Here is a 23,906-nt window from a genome sequence, read left to right on the forward strand (position 1 = left end):
ACAGCAATGACACAGGGAAGCCACCACAGGGAGCAGCTGCCTGCTGGTGTCAGGGAGGGCTCAGGAATGCAGGAAGCTGGACTCCAGCTCTCATAGATTAAAAACACTGAAACCACTCGATATAAACTGCTGCCTGAGAGGAATTCACAGGGTTAACTCAAGTTTCCTGAAAGCAATATAAAAAATATTGAATGGACTTTGTCTAGCAAGACTTTAGCCAGATAAAGTGCTCTCCTGCAGCCAGCAGTTGAACTGAGTCCAGAAGAATGCATGAGCTCTTGTTCACTCCGCACAGATGCCAGGGCAAGCCCTGGGCTGCAGTGCTCAGAAAGTGTAGGCAAGGGAAGCCAGTTCTGGAGAGAAAAAAAGGTAGTGTCCTTTGCCAGGTACCAGCACCCTCCCTGAAGAGCCTCAGGTTAGGCAGATTTACAAAATCCATTAATACAACTGAGACGAGTTCTTGTCAACACACTGGTTCATATGGCTTCTAGCACCAGAATATGCCCTAGGAAACTCCGTGGCATGCACAGATCAGTTGAATTACAGCCCCAGGTCTACATCCAAATTAAAATCCCTCACACAACTCACACAACTGTGACTGAAAGGGCCCCCACCTGTCCAAAATGCGGCCCACCCGCACTGCTGATCCATGCTGTGGTCTAACCTTGCACACCAGCCCCCCACCAGATAAATTTTCCCAAATCCATGTCTTTGTTCTTAAAGAAATGGTCTGATTTTCAGCAAAGCTCAGCATTGCTGCCTGTCTGCAGTCAGTGCAGACCTCTCTTGGCTCCCTGTGCCTCTCCTTACCTTCATCCTCTGTGTTTTGTTTCCTCTTTTTCCTGGATTTTGTGATCTTCTTGTTTTTCAGATCCACAAGCTCCTTGATGCGCTGGGCAACTGAAAATTCAGAAGAGGGTCTGGATTAATAATGGGGTATACTAAAATACCAAAGCCCAGAACTGCCCTTAGATGTGGCAGCCAGATTGACTCCAGCACAAGAAGCTCTGCCTGGGGAAAGGTCCTGCCTAACCCACAGCCAGCTTCCAATGAATCTGAATGGGGGGCCCAAAACATCACTCAGCTTCTCCAAATGGCCAAACAGTTGAAAAGTTCATACCTAAATAAACTTGCTGCCTAAATACCAGCAAAAGAACCATCTTCTCAATAGCTCAGAGTACTCCTCCTTGCTGCCTGCATTCTGGGCCAAGCACAGCTGGAGGGAATGGTTTTGGACAGAAGTGACAAGGGTTTAGGATCTTCATAAAACCCAAACCAGTGCTGCACACCTGGCAGCTCAGGGAAGGAAACCCACATTAAGGCTACAGTCACAAAACCAGAAGGCAAATATCGCCAGTGTAGTACTCGCCCCTTGGTCCGACCTCTGCTGCCACACTCACGAGCAGTGGCAGGGGGTGCTGAGGCAGAACTTGTGTAGCCACCCTGGAGACTTGGGGGGCTTCAAACACAGCTTGAAGTCCCCAGAGATCAAGTGGAAAATAGGTGCTCTGGTTTCTGGCCTGAGATTGGACAAGACACAGTGAGTGTGGCTGAAATTGTGACAAATCAGCCAATAAATACCAGTTAATACTCTCCAGGCTGGCACTTGGCTTTTTTTTCTTTTTTTTCCCCTCCTCCACAGGATGCTATAGCAATTTAAAATTGGGGTAATAACAGAATATAATCTGGGTTGGTCCCCAGACTTCTGAAAGACAGATAAATTGCATCTCTTCACGCTAAAAGCCTGCATTCTTCAGGATCCCTGAACAGCCAAGGTCTGCTTTCAGTGTTTGCAATGGCTCCCCTAAAAGTTAAATATTAACAATCCCTTTTTTTTTTTTTGCCTGCTTCATGGAACTTAGAAGTAAATTAAGTCATCAGAGAACCCAGAAGAGCTCTGCCTTTGGTGGGTTGATACCAGCCCATTTCAGTGCTGATGGGTGAGGCGAGCACAGTCTGCGGCTCGCGTTTCTTTGCCAGACACAAGCTGGTGGCAGCTTCCTCCCACCAAGGAAAGGTGAACACAGCCAACACACTGTGCTCTCCCTGACAGAGCCCACAGCACTAGCTGGGGACTACCTGTACTTTTAAAACCCAGACAACCCTGACTACGTGGCACAACCCACCAAGATGCTGTTGCGTACAGAGGGGGTGCATGAGACACTTACTGTTTTCATCACTGTCAAGGTGGCGATAAATGTAACCTTCCAGGTAAGACTGAAATTTCGGTGATGGGGAGAAAAAGGCCAGACTGATGGCCATCAGTTCCCAGCCCCATGCCAGGCTTCGGTAGCACATGTTATCTGTTGTCTGCCGGATCAGCTGTATGTAGAGCTCATCCCGTAACCCTTGCATGCTCCAGCACTTGGTGACCGTGACCAATGCCACGTGATTGCGGTCCATGCGAGTCTGACGATCTCCCATGTAGCTCTGCACCAGTTTGAACATCTCACACGCCTCTTTTTTGATGGTGCGGTTGCTGGTGATGAGCATTGGCTTTTTGATGGAGCCGCCATTCCAGGACAGCATGTTGGAGATGGAGATCCTTCGGCGGAAGATGCCCTGCGTGTGCATGTTCAGGTTTTTGGAAGCCCAGTCTGCCATGCTGCTCTGGGAGATGGGCTTCCGTAGAGTGCTGTAAGGGAAATGGCATCCCACACAGCCACCACGCTGGCTGCTGCCCTCCTGCTTGGGCTCCAACTCTATGGTCTCGGGCTGCAAAGGAGAACAGACATGTTAAAAGCAGCTTAGGTGACTCCTTATCCAGCTAGGAAAATTATCCACAGTGAGAGCGGAAGCTACCAGCAACTGCACAGTGGTGAGTCTGTGCAAACATGACTTGGTGTAGAATTGGTGGATTACTCTTGCAGTTGTGCAAGAGCCTGGCTGGCACAGCCACACGCTAATGCTGTTCCTAACGGAAGTGCTGGGACATGGAGCAACAGGGCTGAGTGTCCCAGCTGTCACAGAGTTCACAGGGACAGCCCAGGCAGGAGCTGAGCTGATTTTCAGAGCAGCAGCACAACTCTGTGGCACCAAGCACACACTGAGGAACCAAGTGTCTCTGCACTCCTCACCCCTCAGCTCCTATGGAGCTCCAGGAGCACAGGAGGAAGGGGGGACACTGATCTACAGTTAACCCCAAAATACACATTAGTTCGTAGAAGTTTAGAGCAAGTCAGTGTTTCCTTGTTAGTATAGAGGAACTCCTGAATTCTTGAGAGAGGCTTCTGCAGTCTAAGCTTTCCCTATCTCACATCCCACATGTCCCTGCATGTGGATGATGGGATTAGCACACATCACATTCCACCTCTTATTGCCAGTCTGGGGCACAATAATTTCTCCTGTTTTTTTTACTTTGTTCTTTTTATCCCTTGAGTTACTCCTCTACCTTCTCACCCTCTCTGAATTCACTCAACACACTGAATAAAAATCCCTGCCTGCAGTTCTCTGCCATCTGCACATCCTCGGTCTCCTTCAAACCACCTTCTCCGCCTGGAGCTGGTTTTCGTCCTATCACCCCATCTGCTCCTTCCACATGTTCCTTCTGAGAAGTCACCTCCTCATACTCTCTCAAGGTTCATGAGGCTTCAGATTCTCTCCTCTGCTCTCTCTGAGGTTTCTCTCTCACATCTCTTTCACACAACTCCCTGGCTGTTATATTTGTATTGACAGTACACAGCCACTTCTGCTTAGCCTGTCCCAGAACTTCTGCCCACCCTCCTCCAATGATGAGTTTCCTTGTCTCCCGATTTTCCTCTCTATCATGCAAGCCCAGCACAGGACATCATTGCTCACTCAAGCCCCTTGATGCCATTTTTAGGTGAGGCAGCAATTTTGCTGCCATATTTTCTGCAACTTCCTCCCCTCCTTACTTGGACTCTGAGTATTTCTGTGAATACTTTTTTTAGACTCTTTTTGCCTTTACCACAACATCCATCTCCTTACATCTTCCGCTTCTCCATATTACCACATATGAATTATTTTTCTTCACTTTCAAGGCCATTCACAGCCTATTCCCAACCCACCATCTCTTGTGCATAATCAAGACATCAAGTTTCAGCTCCCCCTGTCAATGCAACAAGGTGTAACACAGCCAGCAGACTGGAGAGCAGTTTCCTACCAAGTCCAAAGAGGCTGTGAAATGAAATTGCTGAACTAACATGGAAGTAACTGAAGTAACATGTAAGTCATGTAAACTTGATGTGTCTCTGTGCCTGAAAAATGGGAAATGTGGGAACATGATACCAGTTTTCCAAACAGTTTCAGATGAAAGCAAGGCACTTATTGATCCAAAACGGCAATAAAGAGAACACATACAGACAAATCTGACAGAGTGGAGAGGTGTCAGCCTGGCTTTCAAAGAAAAGTTACACCTCATAGGTCTGCTGGAGCAATCTGGAATAGTCAAGGAGGGTTACCCATAAAGACATGAGTGACAGTAACATGCTCAGGCAAGCACATTTACCCAAATAACAGAGCAGAGCTACCCACATTGCTGAGGGCTTGCTGGACATGAGCCCCACCCCACAATTCTCTCTCCTTTCAAACCACTGGCCTGAAATAGGGTTTCCACCTACAAAGCTGTGAAGCTTTGTGACCTGTCTGCTATTCTGCAGGAACAGACGTGTTTTGCCTGGAGCACACCCCTGGAACTAAATCCCCCCAGGAGCAGGCTCTGCATGAGTCCAGCAAAGTCTAGCAAAAAAAAAAATTAACACGGCACGGATGGGGAGGTACCTGTGAGGAGTGGCGTGTAGCACCCGATGAAGCCAAGCTTGTCTGGCTGGTCACGTTCTTTTCTAAAGAATCTATTTTCTCAAAAGTTCTCTTCTGCCTCATTGTGTCCTGTGGAGCAGCCACACTGCTGGGAAAGCCTTCCCTAATCTCCAGGTCCTGTCTGTACAGAGACCTGTTGCTGGCTGAGACATCATCCCTGGAGCTCCGGCTGATGCATTTTTTCAAGGGGTCAGACTGAAACCTGACCTTGCTGCTGTCTGCTGGGACACTGCTCTCCAGGCTCTCAGCATCCAGGCTGGCTTTGCTTCCCCTGCAAGCTGCTGACCTGCCCACCACAGCACGCATCTCAGCGATCACTTTATCATTCAGAGCTGTGAGCTCACTGCTGCTGCCCACAGAGCCCGGTCTTGCTTGACCTGTTCCTTGCCTCCTTCCTTTCCTTTTTCTCAAGCTTGGAGAGGGGCCAGTTGAATAACCAGAATCCTGATGGCTTATACCGGTTGGGTACTCCTGAGTCTGCAGGCTGTTTTGCCGACTGTGGTGGAGTTCCATGTTCTTGAGGACATTGGCTTCCAAGATCCTCCAAGACTGCTTGAAGCTGTCCTTTGAAGCAAGCTGACCAGGCAGTTTAGTGGAGGCATCAGTTGTTGCAGCAGAAGAGTGGGAGAGTTTGGCAGATTGGTCAACATTGACCATATGTTTTATGTATTCTCTGCCAGCTGGGCTGTATTCAGTGGAAGAGGGATTTCTTGCATGCTTCTTTGCAGCTTGTTGTTGTTGCATACTGGGATGCTGCAATAATTTGGTTGGTTGCAGCTGCTTTTTTAAGCTATTGCTTGGTGACCTCGGTGGAGACATCCCACTCACACCAATGCTTTCAGTGTCCATATCTACTGGTGGCTCGTCATAAATTGGTGACTCTAAAGATGGCTCATCGTATATAGGCGCAGGAGAGGCATACGTGGGGGATGCAGGTTGGGGGGTTCCTGTCCGGCTCCTTGGAGGTGTTTGAGAAGTAGGACCATTCATCAGCACCAGGCAAAACCCACCACTCTCTGTCTTTTTGATCTGCATAGACTGCTTCGTTTCTCCAGCAGGCATTTGCTTTGTGGCTCCAGGGCTCTGGGACGTGGATTGAGGCTGAGCACATATAGCCGGCTTGGGAAGAGATTTTGGGCTGCTGGACTTTGGAGCATCCTGCAGCTGAAGTGAACTGTTTGAAAAGCTCTGTATCTGCCTCAAACTGTTCACTTTGACCAACATGGCTGCTTTTGTGCCTGGCAGAGGCTGCCAGTGGGTAGGAGTCTCCCTAAAAGAAGAAAGATATAAGTACACACAATTATTGAAGAATTATCTTTACTGAAGTACCTTCTGTGTCTACCCAAATACCAAATTGTTAGTCTCAAAGTGCCTGAAGATTCCCCAACCAGTTATATCAGCAAGTTATTTTTTCCTGGAGATCCCCCTTGCTGAAACAGAAAAACACTGTTGTTACACACATAATAAATTTCTAAGTCACAAAGAGCAGAACAACGAGATGAAACAAGTTCATGATACCATATAATAATATAATAATCTGTCTGGTATCAGCAGTACTGATATAGGACACAACCTGTGCTTCTCAAGGCTCAGCAGATAGCATGGCACCCAGAACAACCAGCTGAACACCAGCAAGTTATTCTGGAACAGTCAAGCATTAAATTGGAAAATAATCCCAAGTACCTGCCTTCAGATTATCCAACTATGATGACAGTCCTTCCAGATCATGCTATTTTTTAAATTAAAGTTTCCAGATGTGTATTTCTCTTTTGGAAAAACCTATGAGGTCTATGGGAGGTATATGGCAGTGGCTGTCCTCTGCTCACAGCTTACATTGCAACACAACCTGCCAAGCCCCCACCCAATTTTGTCCAGATGCTCTCAGATCTGGTTCCCTTGGCCACACCGACTGGCTCTGCTCAGCTCTCATGGCTGTGAAACCCTCCTCTGCTGGGAATATCCTCTGACCCGTGGTGGTACTCAGGATCCACCACAACCCAACGTGCCTGCTGCAACACACCAGCTCCCAGGGTACATTCCACAGTGTAACAACAACAACAACAACAACCTGCTGTCAGGCTGTGGCCACAGCCAGCCTGTGTTTGTGAGCTCTGAGGAAAGGGGAATGGAAAGGATATTAAACCAGCTGAGCTTCCAGGTTTTCCAAGGCATCACAGTCCCCAGGAAGGTTCACTTGAATCTGACCCTGTATTGTGCCCTACCTCCATGTATCTGCTACCAGCCATCACTGGGTAAGACCTGAGGGCATACTGTATGTGTCGCATCTGAGACAGGAGATGTTCCCCTAACACCTTCAAGAGCTATTTTGCTCTGTTTGCACCTTGACCTTGCTCCCCACTCTACACTGCTGACCTGTCCCCTATGGCCTCTGTGCTGGCAGACACACCCACCTCTGCTGCATGTCCAGAGATGCCTCCCACCAATGTTTGGCCCTCTTATCCATTTCTGCCAAACCCCAAGATATCTGGACACCCCAGCCCTCTTGCTCTCTGCTCATGCTCTCCAGAGCCCTTTCACCTAGCCAGGTCCCAGCCTCCTCCTTCAGCACGGTTTCCCTGGGGTGTTCTGCCTGTCCTTCCCCCATGGTTATCCTGCCAGTACATCTGCACACCCCCTGCTCTCCCCACACTGCAGCCCAACAGGACACACCTGCCCCACATCACCATGTGCATTCTATTACACCTGCTCCACTCTGGTCACCCTGCCCACATCCTCTGTCCCCACACCTAATGTCTCAGATCTTTTCCCAGCCACTGCCCTCTTAAGGAGGTGGCACGCTCCTTCCCCATCCACTGCTTACTGTATTTTTGGCAAAACATGCTCTCTGTTGGCAATGCGTCACTGTGAATCCCACCTCAACACAACGGCACTGGGAGTGGCATGGGCGAGGCTGGCACTGCCCTGCCATGGGTGCAGTGCCTGACCCCTGGCCAGGGTCCAAAGGCCTCACCACACTCTGATCACACTTGCCTTTGAAGGGCTGGCTCCCTTCCCACAACAGAGTCCATGTAGCTCTCTTGTGCAACTACCCAGGTGTGACCAGAGAAGGTTGAGAAAGGACTGCCATCCTCTGCTTTGTACCCTGGGGTCCCCTCTTGCTCTGGGACCTCCTAAGTATCTCCTACTGAGGCACAGAGGACTTTATTTTAAGGGAGCTCATGACACTACTTCAGGATGGTGATGCCACTGCCATGAGGAAGACCTGTGTCCCAGCCTCCACCTTCCTTCTGTTCACAGCATTGCAGCCTAGTGCTGACCTGAGCCCTATGCCAAGAGCAGCTTGGGAAACACTGACGAATTTGGGATAGGCCTCTCTACATCTGCCCAAACCACCATCAAGCACAACCCCTGCTCTCCCACTCCTGTTAGCCCTCAGTGGCTTGTCCTCCACATGCTTCTTCCTAAGGCAGGGGTTGGGCACCAACAGTGCCAGGTGAGGACGCACACAGGGAACCACCAGCAATAACAGCAGGCTGAGGATGGCGTTCATGAGGACACCCAGCTCCACAGGTATCCCTCCCTGGGGGACACAGGGCCTGCTCTTTGCATCCTGATGCCCCTTGCAACAGTGCATCTCTCCTGTGCATGGCCAAGCCCCAGTCTCAATCCCAAGCTCTGCTGAAAACCTGGCTCTTCCTCGAAGAGTACCTGGAATAACAGGAAAAACCAGAACAGCAACAATTGGTAGACTTTTAAATGAGGATTTCTGACACCCCCATGGCTGTACCAATGGCTCGTTTCACGGCACAGAAGAGACTGGCAAAGAGCAAGCAGGCCAGAGCCATGCACAGGCTCCCAACTCAGCAGGCAGGCCACAAGTGTGTGACTGGGACATATTTTAGCTCAACCCTACAGCCAGAGCATCATTGCATCTGGATCTGTAGGGCTGCAGGGTAGCAAAGCGATAGCCCTGAGCTGCAGATGTGTCCCCCTGCCTTACAAGACCTCCAACTACGGCAGGGCTAGAAAATAACCCTGTGCTCTGTGGAAAGGTGCTGGATCCCCACATCCCACAATCCACCTCCTGAAGTTTCTCCTCTCCCTGACTCACAGCATTGCAGGCCCAGCCAGCTTGGCACAGCTGAACCATCCACTTGGCCAAAGCCTGGCAGACCTGCCTCAGCCAGGCACAGCATGGCCAGACTTGTGCCCCCCATGCAGGCTCATCATGTGCTGGTACTGTCTGGCATCAGGAAATCAAACCCCCAGGGATTCGGAGCAGCAGGAAGCTCTGCCACCTCCTCCCTCAGTTCTGAGCCACAGGGAAGAGCCCCTCCCTGTCCACACAGCAGGCACTGGCACCACCTCCTGCCCCATCTGTCTCAATTCACACCCACACAGCAGCACTGGGCAGTGCTCCAGTTGGTCCCTGCTCAGGTGTGGGTCTGGGCACCTGCAGAGCACCACCAACTTGCCCACCAGAGATGGGTTCCTGCTCCAGCATGGCATTATAACTTTAGGGCCCTGTGGGACCTCAACTGGCAACAACCTCTGCCCCTGCATCTGTGAGAAAGAGTACAGCCCAGATTTTAGTCCTCAGATAAGTGATGAGGGATTTGATCTGAAAAAGAAAAGAGGATACTGTGCTCATGGCCTCCTGCAGAGGCAAGCTGCCTACCTGTGAGCCCCTGTCAGCTGGAGGGCAAAAGGCATTCCAAAGCACAACAGCTGCTCACTGCCCAGAGTCCCTCCACCAGGGTGCAAGGAAGCCATCCCTCACCTTGGGCCTGCCCAGGACAGGAAGATGTGCTGGGCCTTTAGCACAGACTTGGCTGCATGGGTGGGACAAGACGGAGAGTGGCAGGAGCTCTGCACTGGCACAGGGCTCTCTCTGCCCCTGCCCTGAGCCCAGCTGGCAGGACAGCAGGACAGCAAGACAAGCTGGACAGACAGCCACAGCAAGGCAACGAACAAAGAGCAAGCCTCCCCACTGCAGGATTTTGGCACTTGCAGTCTGTGCCCCAACATGTTCCCTCCTTCAGGCCTAGGTCAAAGCACACACTGGGACCCAGCCTGCCCCAGACCGCTGCGAACCCCTGGAGCCGGCAGAGCCCAGCACCAAGGGCACCCACTGACACGGCTTTTTTTTGAGGAAAAGCACAAACACGTGGGATTGCCACAGCTGTGGACACTGGTAAGAGGCCAAGCACCTAGGTGCCCTGCAGGGGCCAGAGGAAACCAGGAAGCTGTGCCACTCCCATGTCACTGAGGGCCACCATGCTCCCCTACCCAGGAACGTGATGGAGAAAGGAAACTTCTAAATGCATGCTGTACCCCACCTCGCCTCTCAGTTTCATCGTGGACACATCATGACATCTCCAGCCTCCCTGGCTGCAAGAGATGAGAGCAAAGAAGCACCATCACAGAAAAGACAAGGCTCTCTTGAAAAGACCATTTCCACAGCCATGAACGATCCCTTGGGGCCATGTCTGGATACAGCTTCCTGCAACTCCATCCCCAGGCTGCTGGAAAGACCAAGCAGAGGATAACAGGGACTTCCCAGTATGGAGAAAGATTCAGTCTTGTCCTTCTGAATGGTGAAAGCCATGACAAAAAGCAAAGCCAATGGTAGAGAAGTGTCCCAATGCAGCCTCTCAGCCAAGCTCTTCAGCCACCAGCAGCAGAGACCCTGATGAATCCCCTGGGACTGTTCCTGTGAGGAATGCTTTCAAGTAGTTCCAATATAAAGGCCTCAACTTGGCACTGGTTTTCCCAGCCTGCACCCAGCTCCAGCAGGCTCAGCATATCCAGTAGCTCTTCTCAGGCTCCAGATCTCCACTGTTTGTTTTTCTCCCTCCCAGAAGCCTGGAGAAAAGGCCCTGCACCTTAGCTCTGCCTTTTCTAGTAGTTGTTTTCCTGGTGCTGTGACAAAGGTGAGTGAAGAGGGATGTTTGTATTCCAGCAGCACTGCTGCTCTGCCCCCAATTCCACACTGGAGGCAGGGATACAACCTGCCCAAACCAAAAATTCTGCAGACATGTGCAAAGAACATTGTGTTTGCATATCCTACCCCAAGGCCAACTGCACAAGAAGGAAACAAACCTGTATTAGGGATTCTGATGGTCTTTCTTGCTTGATTATGAAAACTTCATAGTGGCATTACTTACATTGTGCCTTGAGAGACATGAGCCCATGACAAGACAAACCAGACTTGGAAGAGGCAGAGGTATTCTTACAGCCACCTTCTCATCACACATTCCCTCTCACTCCTCTTCCAGCACATATTCCTGGCACTGTAAGACCAAACCCCTGCTCCTTCCCAGTCAAGGATGCTGAGCCATGGGAAAGGTGGGTGAGGAGGGGATAGGCAGCACAACCTGCTGCCCACACAGAAAGGACCCCCACCTTCCTCTTCTGGGGGACAGGATGTTCCTAGGGAAGGTGGCTTGTGGAGGATTTTAAGAAATCCTGTTATTGCAAAGAGAACCTCAGAAACAGCACTCTGAAACTCCCAGTGCCGACCCTGGGAGAAACAGAGGAAGAGGAGGAAAGGGGCTGGGGACAGCAGAGCCTCCTCACAGTCCTGACTCCTCACAGTCCTCACAGTCCTGCAGTGTGCTGAAATGCTGCAGACCAGTGCACAGGCTCCACTTCCAGCAAGACTGCCTTCTTTAGGCCTTGGCCCTCTGCCAAGCCGTTTCTCACCCATTACCTTGGAGTTCCAGCAAACCTCAGCATGGCTGCAGTGGCTCAGAGGACACTTCCAAAATGCTGCATTCAGCCCGAGGCTGGTCTCACAGTCCCCAAGGGAACATGTCCATCTTCTGCAGAGCTTTTCAGTGTGTGAAAGGATAATTTGGCCATCACTTACCCTGAAGAGAGTTCATCTTGCTTCCTAATAGGATTGCAAGAGCTCAGGAAGGGTCTGGAGCTGTGAGGCAAGCGCTGCTTGCTGTCCTTCTCCAGCAAGGGAGAAGCAGAGTCAGCACTGGGCCCGGCAGCCCCAGGAAGCACAGCTGAAAAACAACACGGGAACAAGAGCATGGGCAGAGGAGCTTCCCCAGGAGGCTCCAGAGATGGTCAATGGCAACAGTGTCTCACCCTGCTGCAAGAAGCTGCCATTTCCCTCGGGGGTTGACCCTCCTGCACTGCCGGGGGAGGCCAAAGGCCGATGTCTAGAGAAGGCTGCTCCAAGCCACTGCGAGAGCTGGAAGAGCAGCAGCAAGCTGTGGGGCAGTGAGGGAGGGGTACCATGGGCATGGAGACAGAGGGGACACGCAGCAAGCTTTGGGGAGCTTCTCTGTTCTTCTCGAGGCTGCTGAGGGTTTGGCAGCACTAAGATGTGGCAGGGGACACAGTGGCAGTGCTGATAGAAGGCACAAGAGAGGAAAGGTGGTAAAAACCAGTTTACTAAAAGAATAAAAACCTCGACCATGAAGTGTAACTAAAAAAAGGATGAAATCCCTTCCCTCAGATCTTTGTGGCATGGGCTTGCAGGAGGCCCCTCTGCTGGCCTCTCCATCTATCACAGGATGACAAACATGAAGGAAAGAAAAACACTATTTTTTGTGCTGGCATTAAGAGACAAAAGCAAAACCGTCTTGGGTGCAGGTAGCTATAAAGATGTCAAATGCTACCAGCAGCACTCAATGTGTTCACCCTCTGTTTACGCAGCTGTATCTCTCCCGAGCAGAGGAGGACATGCTTGAGGTTGTCTTTAGAGAACAACACAGACAACAGAGCTGAAAAGTTCAGTGTGCTTATGCTGTTAGCATACCAGACACCCCAGCAATGGCATTAGATCCCACTTGAGAGCATTTGCTTCCAGCTCAGCTCTGTGCTCCCCATGTTACAAGATAGCAAAAGGCAAGAAATCTTTCCTTGGGTGTCACACTCAGGTAGGGAAATCAAATTCTGCACCATAACCAGATACACAACCCTTGCTTACACAGCAGAAGACACATGACAGACGTGCAAGGAAACAGTGCCCAGTCTCCTGCTTCCAAGAAAGCACATTTCCCAGACAAATACTGTCAGCTTACTGGTATGAGCCTTGTAATCTGCCAGAGCCTTACATATCCAAGCAGCCTGTTAGCTCCCAAGCAAGCTGCCACTCATGCCTTTCTCAGCAGTTGCCTTTCAATTCATTGCAGGCTCAAGGTGCCCCAAGATTGCTGCAGAAACCTGAGCTAGGCATCGAACAAGGGAGGACTCCTTCCCATTTCCCTTCCTTGCAGGAGAATCAGCAGTGATGGTGATGCTGCCCTGGCTGGCAAGGAAAGATATAGCAAACCCCTGCCCATGTTGCATCACCCCCCTTCCCTCTATAGGAGGGGACCTGTGTGGGTTCTTCCCTACCAAGAGGGCTGGAGAACTGAGGGATGGGTCATAACTGGCATCGCTTTTTCCTTGCGGCACAGCAACTCCCCATACGAAGGTAGAGGAGGCCATGTTCCCTCCTGAGAAACTGAGTCAGTGTCCTGGTTGCAGAAAGGGCCAGAGCTTAGTGCTGCTGTTACTCTATACCATGCACATCATGGCTGGGGCTGTGGTTTCAGCAGGGAAGGCCAGGCACCCCACCCGAAGTGTGCCATTTTGCCTCTCTCTCCAGCGGAGGGACTCGACCCCTGCGGGACTTGGTCCCTTTGCTCCCCTGCTGGTTCCCCTCGGTTCCCCTCCCGTTTTCTCGGTACACGACTACAGGATTCAGTGTTGAAAGGAACAGCGGTGAAAACACAAATTGATCGCAGTGCTGAACCACCAGCGCTGGCAGGGAGGCCACTGGCAGGGAACCATCCAGCAGCGGGAGTGACCCCAGCTCCACTGAGCCTGTCAAGCCAAGCAGAAAGGAGGCCTGCCAGCCCAGCCAAACCCAGCCGAAAGCAGCGCAGCTGAGCAGTGGGACAAAAAAGCAGCAGTGACCTGCGGGGTTGACCTCTAGCACAGCGGAGTGGTAGAAATGGTGGCACAGGCACCTGTGTGGAACTGAGCCCACTGACAGCTGCACGTGACCCTACTCGGACGATCCAGCTTTCTGGGGATTTGTTGTCACTGGTTTTTGCAGTTTCTGGGTGGGGGTGATAAACATTAGTCACAGAAGTTCTCCCACCATCATGCCTTTGATCCCAGTGGCCACATCGGCAGCACACGAACGGCTGCCACACTGCCTCTGTCTGGGTAAGTCATGCAGATGTAGCTGACAAGGGGCATCTGCCATCTCAGTATTGTTCCCAGTGGTGAACAACTTTCTGTGGGCAAAACACCTCCACTTTTTGTATACTATTGCTATTAACATTGCTGTTGTTATTGTGCCTTATTCCACTGCTTTGTGCTTTCAGTAAATTGTTATTGCAACCCTTAGCCTCTGCTTTTGTCTCCCTTACCAGAAACAGCGAGGGAAAGGGGAGTGGCTTATTTGGAGTTTAATTCCAGCTGGTGTTAAAACCAGCACAGTCAGGAATACTTTGGACTCTGTGAGGCTCAGGATATCTTACACCCTATCAGGGCTCTTACACTCACTCCTCTGGAAACATGAAATGCAGTTTTGGTGGTGCCCATCCTGGCTGCCTCAGAGTGCCAAGCTGTAGATGGACAAGGAAGGGAAGTCACCTGTCTCATGGCAAATCCCATGAGCCTGTGGCTCAGCTGTGGTCACAGGGGTGACCTGAGGGAACTGGGAGCTACTCAGGTACAGCTTAAGACATTGCTTACTGGATTTCTCCTGGCAGGGCAGGGATCATTCTCTGGATGGGTATGAAGCTAAGAGGGGCTGCTTCTGGGGCAGGAGGCACGGGGAGCATCATAAGCACCAGTAAAGTGTTGGGCTCTTTCTGTTGCACTTCATGTGCATCACTGGTGTCTCGCAGTCATTAAGATCTGCATTGAATACAGGAGTGCCTTGTAGGGAGCAGCAGACACTGATAAGCAGACATGTGATAAGCCTCACTTCAGGGTGCATATACTTTCCAAAACTGCCTATGGAAACCTATGTGGTTCTCATTAACTTGGGATTTTTTTTCTATCCTTGCCTGCACCAGGCACACAGAGAGGCAGCCTTGATCCAAAAACCAAGATGCTAGCACTTGCTGCTGCACTGCCCAGAACCAGGACAAGGCATCCCAGCACAGATGGCAGGAGAGTCAGGCTCCCCCAAGCACTGCTCTAGCCCTCAGGTCAGTTCTCAGTATAACCCAACTTTGCTTGCTGCATGGCCCCCCCAGCTGCCAGTACCACATCCTCCAGGGCAGGATGATGCCCAGACAGGGCAGGAGGGAGGCAGAGCAGCCCCAGACACTATCCCAGGCCAACCCAAGAGGGGCCAACCCAACAGAGACTGGGGAAGGGATGCTTTTGTGCAGCTGAAGTCATGGTTTCAATACACTAAAAAATCCCCAATTGCTGTCAGACTAGTTTGAGTGTAAAAAAAATCTCTTAGTCAAACAAAATAGCATCCTGTTATTGGTCTTTTATTTCAGGCTTGATGTAACCAAATAACTGTGCCCAGGAGCTCTGTTCCTGCAGCCCCACCTCCTGCCCTGGCTGAAGTTGCAAGAACCTATCAGCAGCCAAGCAAGTGGGAAAGGAAGGAGCCAGACCAGATGGGCTCACCCACACCCCACAGCAGCCTGACCCCTTGCACAGGAGCTATGCCATCCCAACAAACCCTGCTGTAAGTTTTTGAGAGAGTTCTCATCACTGCACAACACTCCTGCCTGTCCCCTCTCCTTCTGCTTAGCACCCAGAGTGATGATTACCTTCTGATGTGTATTTTTATGATGTCTCGCACAAAGATGGCCTCGTCCAAGCTGGGGACCTTCAGGCAGTGGTGAAAGCAGACAGCTGTACCCCGAGAAGAGGAGGGCACATGGCAGTGATTGGGGGCCTGGCAGTACTTTGCCCCAGCGTTGCACCGTCTTGGGGCAGCACAGCATCCCCCTGGGGAAGCACAGTTCCCAACCTGCCTGACAGGGCCTGCCTGGCAGCTGAAGTCACCCATTAGATATAAACAGAGAAGGCTGAAGCTCTCCCCGTACCTGGCAGGATCTTTCCTCTTCTCCACCGCACCATCCCACTTGCCCTTCTCCATCTCCTGCAGGAGGGCCATTTGGACAGGGGTGCTTCTGCCACCGCTGCCAGTGCTGCCTCGGTGCTGCCGGCCACAGCAGTCAGGCTGGGAGCTGCCCTTCATGGCCTGGAGCTGTGCCAAGGGCACAATGTCACAGCCCTGGGGCCGGTGCCACACCGTCTGCCGTGTGATGGCATTGTAGTAGTAGAAGCGGTTGTTGTTCTGGTCGAAGAGCTCCCACCACTGCTTCTGGTCTGACTGGCGCACCTTCAGGTTGGGAGGGGGCTCCCAGCTGCACTCCCCAGTGGTCAGGTTCACATACATCCGCTCCTGGGAGCGGGGCTCGATGATCTCCACCCAGTCCGAGCTGCAGGGACACAAGAGCCACATTAATCTGGGCCAGAGGCCCAAAGCAAACAGGTTCTCTGAGAGTCCTACAGCGCTGCCGCTGGGCTAGGCAGCCTGCTTGCAGATCAAAGCACTGCTTGGGGATATTCAGCAATCTAATGATCTTAGGAGATGCCAGGGCAAGGCTTTGTGATGGGGCTGAGACAAAAGAGCCCCCGTCACCCCCCACTCGTCACCCCCCACTCGCCAGCCCAGGACAAACGAACAGGGCTGGCGAGCACTTTCTGCTGATGCTGGGATGACTCACATCAAGGGCTGGCCCAGTCGAAGGAGCGCCAGTGCCTGGGAGATGTGCAGGGGACCTCGCTTTCAAGACCAGGGAGGATCTGCAGAGCAGGATCTGCTCCTTTTGACAGCTGCACGTTCCACCTGGGGAGACCAAAGGCCTGGCTCCCAACAATGCAGGCAGCCTGCTCCATGCAAGTGCCTGCCCACAGCCCCCACATGCTGTGGGACTGGAAGGGACTTCTGGGTCCCATGGACTCTGCTCAGAGCCCATGCTTACCTGTGGAAAAGGTACATGTGAGGAATGACTGGTGGATGAGACCATCTCCATTGCAGGCTCTTCCCCCTCCTCGGCTGATGGGACAGAGCTTTCAAGGGTGTAAGGTGACCCAACGGACAGGCCCTGCTGCTGATCCACAACCCTTTTGCAGCCCTAAAGAACCCCTTGAGCCCCCAGAATTCTTTACCAGCACCCATGCTAGCCCAGTCAGTGAGAGCAAGGCAGGCAGTGCTGTAAGCCTGGTTTTCAGGCAGATCAGCACAGTGGTTTTGATGCAGAGGTGTTGGGCTGCATAGCTGTCATACGTGGCACATCGACCTTATCACTGACATACCAACCCTAAAGAGCTGGCCTGAGGGGCTCAGCAAAGCCAATGCCTCCTCAGTGTAGTAGCCCAAACCATTTTGGATAGCCCAGGTAAATGGAAGAATGGAGTGCAAACCCCAATGAAGTTTCCCTCCACAAAGGAGAGATGCTGCCACTAAAGCAATCCTGAACCCGGTGACATGCTCAGCATGCTGAAAAACAACATGTGCCCCTCAGCTCCTGCTCTCACCCCTCAAGGCCTGGCCTCCACCCTGTGTTGGTGGAGGCTGCAGGAAGGAGGCCCTAGTTAACCCAAGTTAATTTTGTTATTAATAAAAGCCATATGAAGAGGACAGGTCCTAGGTCCCCCTTGAAACCTGCTCCTGCCCAGGGGCTCACTCTGACAACCTCCAGCTGCTCTGCAGCGAGGGCACGACAGAAGAAGCTATTCCCACAGCAGAAGCAGGAGAAGGGAGATCCCACTTCATCCCTCTCACACCCTCTGCTGCCAGCCTGCAGGTCCTCAGAAGGGTCAGGAGTGATGGTAGCAACACTGCAGTACCCGAAACGGCAGCCCGGGCTCCTGTGCCCAGCCCTGCTGGCATGGTTATGGGAGAGGAGGCAGTTCCTGGCAGGGCAGCCCAGTCTTCGGCTCTGCCCTGGCTTTCTGAGGAAGGTCAGCATGTCTCCTATCACCAGGCAAGTCTAGGTGAGGGTTTAGTTGCACATTGCACCTCCCTGCTAGGAAAAATGTTGGTTTGATTGACAGCAATCAATTCTGAGCAGTCTGGCATGCACCCATAAAAAGCAGGCTGTTCCTCAACGCTCTGAGGATTCAAAATTGATAGGTACAAAGTCAATTCAACACAAAATAAACGTGAACTGTCTCTGAAAAGGTGCAATTCCCCTGCCACAACATCTACTACGCAACACTGACCTCCATGCATTCTCATGTAGGGCTGACAGTCAGGCTACCACAGACAGGCTGGTTTGGAAAGCTGATCTGGGTGGAGGCCTTCTTTTGTGTCATAGGTCAGTTTTCAGGCAGATGTGCTCAACCACCCCACAGTACCACCATCACAACTGTTCGCACTGACCAACAAGGAGCTGGGAACAGAGCACACCACTTTTCCCCATGGCACAAGTTCCTGCTGGTTTCCCATCACCAGAGCATGGCAAGGCACTGCCAAGAGTGTGCTTGCAAATGGATCCCACTTAGAAAACCCTGTGTTTGGAAAACATCTGGTTTGTTGTTTGCTGGTTTTGGGTCAAAACAACATCAGTTCGTCTATTTGATTTAAGGTGCAACGTAACAGCCACACCAGCACCCCATGCCATGGCTCAGGCTGGGAACTGCAGAACCAGCTCTGTTCTTCCCTTGCAGCTGCAATGTCAAACCACAAGCAAGCACAAAAAAAGAAATCACTGAGATCATCAAGAGCATCAGCAGCTGCAGAGGAATCACCCATAAACAAGGTATAAAAGGGAAAACCAAGAGCAGCAGCAGAGCCCAGCAGTGCTGGGAACAGAGCAAGTTGAGCATGTCTATGGAGAGAGCAACTACAAAGTGCAGGTAGAACAAGGAACTGGCATGGAGGGTCCAAGGGACAGCTCAGAGGGAACGCAAGGGGAGCAGTGTCCAAGACCACCAAAACTCTTCACAAGGACAGGCACACAATAGGAAAAGGGCAGAGAGGACTGAGAAGGGCACTTAGACCCAGGTGGCTCACTGGCAGCTTCGGGGAGTGGGGAGAGGCTGCCATTGGTGCAGGAATGTGGAGGAGCTTCACCCAAAGGTGGGGGACATGGGCTGCCACTTTTGGGAGGGGACAAGAGGAGGAGAGCAGGTTGGAAGGGCTGGAAGAGGAAAGCAGCACAAAAACACACATGGAGATGAGCCTGGGAAGAAGACCAGAGACAGCTCTGGAGGATTTGTCTGGCAAGGAAGAAAAAATACAAAACATCTTGCAAGACCCTAAGTGATCAAGAGTCAGTTAGCCATCAGCATTCTTAATGTTCAAGAGCATACTGTGTTTGATCTGTTTTGCCAGCAAATGGGTTAGCAAAGCTTTGGAACACCAATGGCTGTATCCACGCTGCTGCTCGTCAGCAGAGAGGAGATGTCAGCTATTTTCTGTTAAGTGCAAGCTATTGAAAACAACAAATTCTTCTCACAGCACTTGGCCATAACAGAGTGTGTGTTGCTAACTTCTGTTTTCCATTTTAACAAGCTTATATTTATCTTTTCTTGCAAAGACACTTAGTGGATGACTTAGGTGGGTGACCTCTTTGCTCCCCTTAAAATTGAGGGGCTGAGGATGACTGAGGTGGAATTTAACCAGGGAAAAAAATCTGCACAAAACACATTGAAATACTAAAGAGTTTGGTGCAATCACACTCATGCAAAGAAAGAAGAGGAAAAACAAGGAGCACATTCCTGGAGCAGTGCCAGCCCCAGGCTGCCACACAAACCTCGAACATAACATCAGGAACTCTGGAAAGACGTGATAAGCCCAGGATTGCAGAGAGATAAGGCCGTAAATTGGAATTTAAAAAAATATTAATTCATATTCCACTTCACAAGGTTAAAGAAGTTTCCTGGGAATGGTTTAAATAATGCTTTTCCCTGTCCTTTCAGCTCCAAGCACTGAGGAATGCAGCAACCACAGAGTGTGTGCCCACTCCCACTAGCACTGCAGCGCCTGCTCCCACCAGCAGGATCACAGCAGTGGTTTCAGTTTGTCTCAGTTCCTGGGACGCAGCGTCCCCATAACAGGACTTCCCTGCAGGCCCCATTTGCAGTCCCAGACCAAACCCCTCCACAGCCCGAGCACAGGACAGGCAGCCTGCTGGCATCAAAATGGCTCCAGGAAACTAACACAGTCACCAGAGCCTGCAAGATGAAGGGATTTCAAAAAAATCCCCACTTGCTTCCAATAACGACCCACATTCCCAATGTGCATCCTCCTGTATTGTCAAAGATTCCAGGAGCTTCCTGTGTGTCCTGAGTAATACTTCCAGTAATAATTCCAGATCTCATAGCTGGGAAACAGGACACAGCTCCAGCTGCTCACTCCAGCAAGCAAAGCCTCCGACTGTGAAGGCTTGTGCCTCAAGCATACTGATGTTTTGGAGGAGCGGCAAGGCCATGGCAGGGGTCAGTCCCCAAGTAGCAGGGTGCTGTGAATGGGATGGTGCACCAGGCACGCTAAAAGCAGGAGAAAGCATAAGGCTTTTTGTGCACAATCACATCTCATGTAGGCAAACAGATTTGGTCCCATCCAAAGGCTTTGCCTCACAGATGGGCAGCTGTTTTTTTAATGAAGTGTTGTAATAGACAGTACAGGTAAGAGCTAAGCTGCTGCGCTCTGTCCTGCAGTCTCAAGGACACAGGGGATGGACATGCACAAACTTTGCTCCTTCAAAACCAGCTTGAGTTCCTCCTGGCTGCCACTCCTGCTTGGTAAAGCCTCAGAATAAAAAATGATAGCAGTAATTTTTTTTAAAATGGTATTTTATCCTGAAAGGGCATCTGCAAGCATCTCCTGATTAGATCTTCTCACAAAGACTGTAAATGCTTAGTAGGTCTAGGAAGGAATAAAATATTATAACTACAGAGAATTGAGCAGGACCAGAAAAGGAAAGGACCAGGTGCAGGAGAAGAGTCACTTGCACGAAGAGCTGAGGAACTCCAAGAAGTCAAACAGCCACTCCCTCACAGGACAGCTGGTTTTCCTGCCACCATCACCCAACTGACATAGCCCAGGCAGCCAAGCACAGTTCCGGGACACCACAAGTTCTTTTCAAGGCTCTCCAAAAGTAAGAATAGTAGAGATGTTTCCTTAGCCGGAGCTGTCAGCTCAAGATTGGCTTGATGTGAACTCCAGCCCCACTCATTACCTGTGGAAGCCGCTCAGCACCAGCTTGAGGAGGCAAACCCCCACCAAGGGGAAGAGAGCACCAAGAATAGCCATGGGAATCACCTGCCCCAGGGAGCTTCACACCAGGCTGCCAGCAAACCCCTCTGCGTGGCTACAAAGAGACCTCTTATGACTTGGTCTCCCATTTCATTTCCATGCTCTGTAATTTTTGGACTTCTGTGCTCCAAGCCAAGATCCCACCTCCTTCCCTCACTTTCCTTCCTTGGGATGAGCCCTGCAGAGAGCTGGGGCAGTACCAAGCCCTTCTTGGCCAAACATGGCTCCATATCAAGTGAGATTTTTCAAGACTAATGCCCTCAAAGGAGGCCTGCAGCACACTCAATGCCAGCCCCAAGACAAAGATGCCAGTTGTTGCCATCATCAGTGATCATCCAGCTGAGGATGTGCCAATGCTAAAACTAAGTGCCTTGTTAACAGGTCCTCCTTGAGGAGGGGAAATGGAGTTTGGCCATCACACACACACAGAGTGAAGTACAATTCCCAGAGACCGACCACGGTGTGACACCAGCCAAAGGCAGAGAAGTGTGTGCAGGGCTACTTGCTGCAGCAAAGAACTGAGGTGATGGGGATGGGCATCTGAAATTATCTGCCCTACAGAGACGAGTTCAAATCCTCTTTCATTTGCTGTTAACAGAGCATTGGACAAAGGACCCAGGAAAAGGAGTAGAAGCAGTCATACGGAGAATGAAGCCATAGTCACCATCCTGAGTCCTCTAAAAGGAGGCCCCAGAAGCAGACTGTGGCAAACCAGTTCAGGAATGGGGAGTGGGTACCATCCCAGAGGCATCATTGCTGCTGACATTGCTGCTCCTCTGTGGGTCCAGGCTCCTGGCTGATTGAAGAACAGCCCGGGCTGTGTTCAACAACTCAAACATCACCACAGATTTTTTTTTAAGACAATCATGCTTGCCCCTTCACCTTCTGCACAACAGGCAAAGCCACCTCAGAAAAATTCACTTAGTGCAGACGCTGAGAAACCAAGTGCAACCTCCAGGTGGCTCCGACTCACTCAGATTTGTACATCAAAGCCAGGACAAGGCTGCAGAACTCATCTCTATCCTGGAGCTGTAGAGAGCCTCCAGAAGGTCTTTAGCATTGGCTCCTTATGGTAATCCTACAGCAGCTGAGTCAGACAATTCAGGATTTATTCACTGCCTTCTCTCAGCTGAGCCCAGAAAAGCTGCAATTTACATCTTAGGACAAAAAAAGTAACCAAAACAAACATCTCCCTCCTACACACATACACATATCCATCCATCCATCCATCCACACACACACACACACACACACACATATATATATAATGAACTTCTTTTGAATACACGTCTCCTTCTAACAAAAATTATAGAGGAACTAAAATAAATATAATGTCACCCTGTTCATAAAACTCTCTTGCTCCTGAAAATAAGCACTATGCAAACAAACCAACCTCTGCTTTGCCAGAGACAGACCACACTGTGAAAATCCAGAACAAATGCTGATTGCTCAAAGCCTGAGCACATAACACTTAGCTCCAGCAAGAGCGGAACAGAGACAGGCCTCTGAAAGCAGAGCCCAGCCTGGCAACACATTGCACAGAGAAGAGAGAATAACACCATAGTTTGAGTGGGTTAGGAGTACAAGAGAGCCTGGAAAAGGTCTTATCACAAAAAGCATCTCATTACTTTGGTGTTTTTAATTAAAAAAAACCCAAAAAACAATGAAACAAACACAACCAAAGCCCCAAGCCTTCTGCTAGGTAGTATTTTCAAAGACGAAGCTGTCAGATAGGAAACTTGGTGGCTTTCTGGTTGCTTGGACTCTGTCAGCTCTTGTCTCTTTCCTGGCTTTCCCAAACTTTCCCTCAGCCCAGGTGCCAGCATTGCTGGCTCCATCTTGCTGCTATTAGCCTCTCTATTCACCCCAAATCCAGAGCAGAACAGACAACAAAGGGGTAGCTCATTCCACGGGAGCGGGTTGGGGCAACACCAAAACTAACAAATTCCTCCAAGATCCTGTCTCATAGAGAAAGAAGTAAGAAACAAGGACTTTCAGGACACAGGTGGGATGTCCTGAGATCTCTACAAACGGAGGGGCATAAGGTAGGACAGACACCATGACAAGACATGCCACAATGATAATCAGCTTAAAATAAAGTCCAGAACAGTCTCAAAAGCATAAGGCCCCACAGCCCAAGACCAGTACTTGAATCTTGGGTGGGATGGATGCACAGGCATCCTAGAGCCCTGCATGTCAGCAAGAAGGGAGGGCAGCACATACACTCCCACAGCAACCTTCATGTTTCTCCACCATCCACTCTGCACTAAGTGCTGCCTACCAAGTTTGGACTGATTCAGGTCCTGAAATCACTCCATGGAGCCACACAGAGAGCACCTCAAGGGGAGGGGAAGACAGAAGGGCTTGAACTGCTGCTCATCCCCACCCCATCCTTCATCCCCCCTTCACAGGATGGGGGATTCTGCAACAGAGGGAAGAGCAAGGGACAGAAAACACCCCTGCTTTCACAGCTTTGAGACAAAACACAAAGCACCTGCTGGATGAGTACTCTGAGTAGGAGGAGTTCATGTACTGGAGACAGGCACCAGGGGACTGCTCAAACCAACCCTAAAGGAAATTGCACCTGAGGGCAGGAGGAGCAGTAAAATCCGCTCCCATTAAAAAAATCTTGGTGATGCAGACTGGGCACAGCTCTTCACCAAAGAGCTACAGTAAGTACAGGCTCCTGCTGCAGCTCCTCTGTCGAAGACACAGAGGGCTACCTGCTGCTCCCTCAGAGGCCAAGGGCCTCTCACTTCTCTCTGTCCCCAAATTGTCATTGAGGGCGAGCACCTTGAACTGTGTTATGGCTATAGAGACCAGCTGAGGACACTGTAGCCTCAGCAGAAGGCAAAAGAGATGTCAAAAAGCATTCCACATCAAGAAGTTTACAGGTGCTTCCCTC

The 23,906-nt window shown here is 50.9% G+C and overlaps 1 protein-coding gene across 2 annotated transcripts in view; it reads right to left on the reverse strand.

Annotated features, from left to right (window-relative positions):
- The window catches only part of LOC121661472 (rho GTPase-activating protein 39-like), a 57,098-nt gene that overhangs the window by 11,774 nt on the left and 21,418 nt on the right, over nt 1-23,906 (reverse strand). The window contains exons 1-5 of one of the 2 annotated variants that reach the window (XM_042021709.1): nt 16,719-22,171; nt 15,774-16,172; nt 4,741-6,049; nt 2,169-2,715; nt 811-900 (exon numbers count right to left, since the gene is read on the reverse strand). In XM_042021709.1, coding sequence (XP_041877643.1) covers nt 811-900; nt 2,169-2,715; nt 4,741-6,049; nt 15,774-16,172; nt 16,719-16,915 — 2,542 coding nt within the window. In that variant the 5' untranslated portion in view covers nt 16,916-22,171. Of the gene's footprint in view, nt 1-810; nt 901-2,168; nt 2,716-4,740; nt 6,050-15,773; nt 16,173-16,718; nt 22,172-23,906 lie in introns of those variants that run through there. The other variant, XM_042021710.1, reaches the window with a different exon arrangement.

Source organism: Corvus kubaryi, unplaced genomic scaffold (genome assembly GCF_017639235.1).
Source record: "Corvus kubaryi isolate FWS band 111438036 unplaced genomic scaffold, C.kubaryi_AGA036_p1.0 37157, whole genome shotgun sequence".
NCBI classification, from domain to species: Eukaryota; Metazoa; Chordata; class Aves; order Passeriformes; family Corvidae; genus Corvus; species Corvus kubaryi.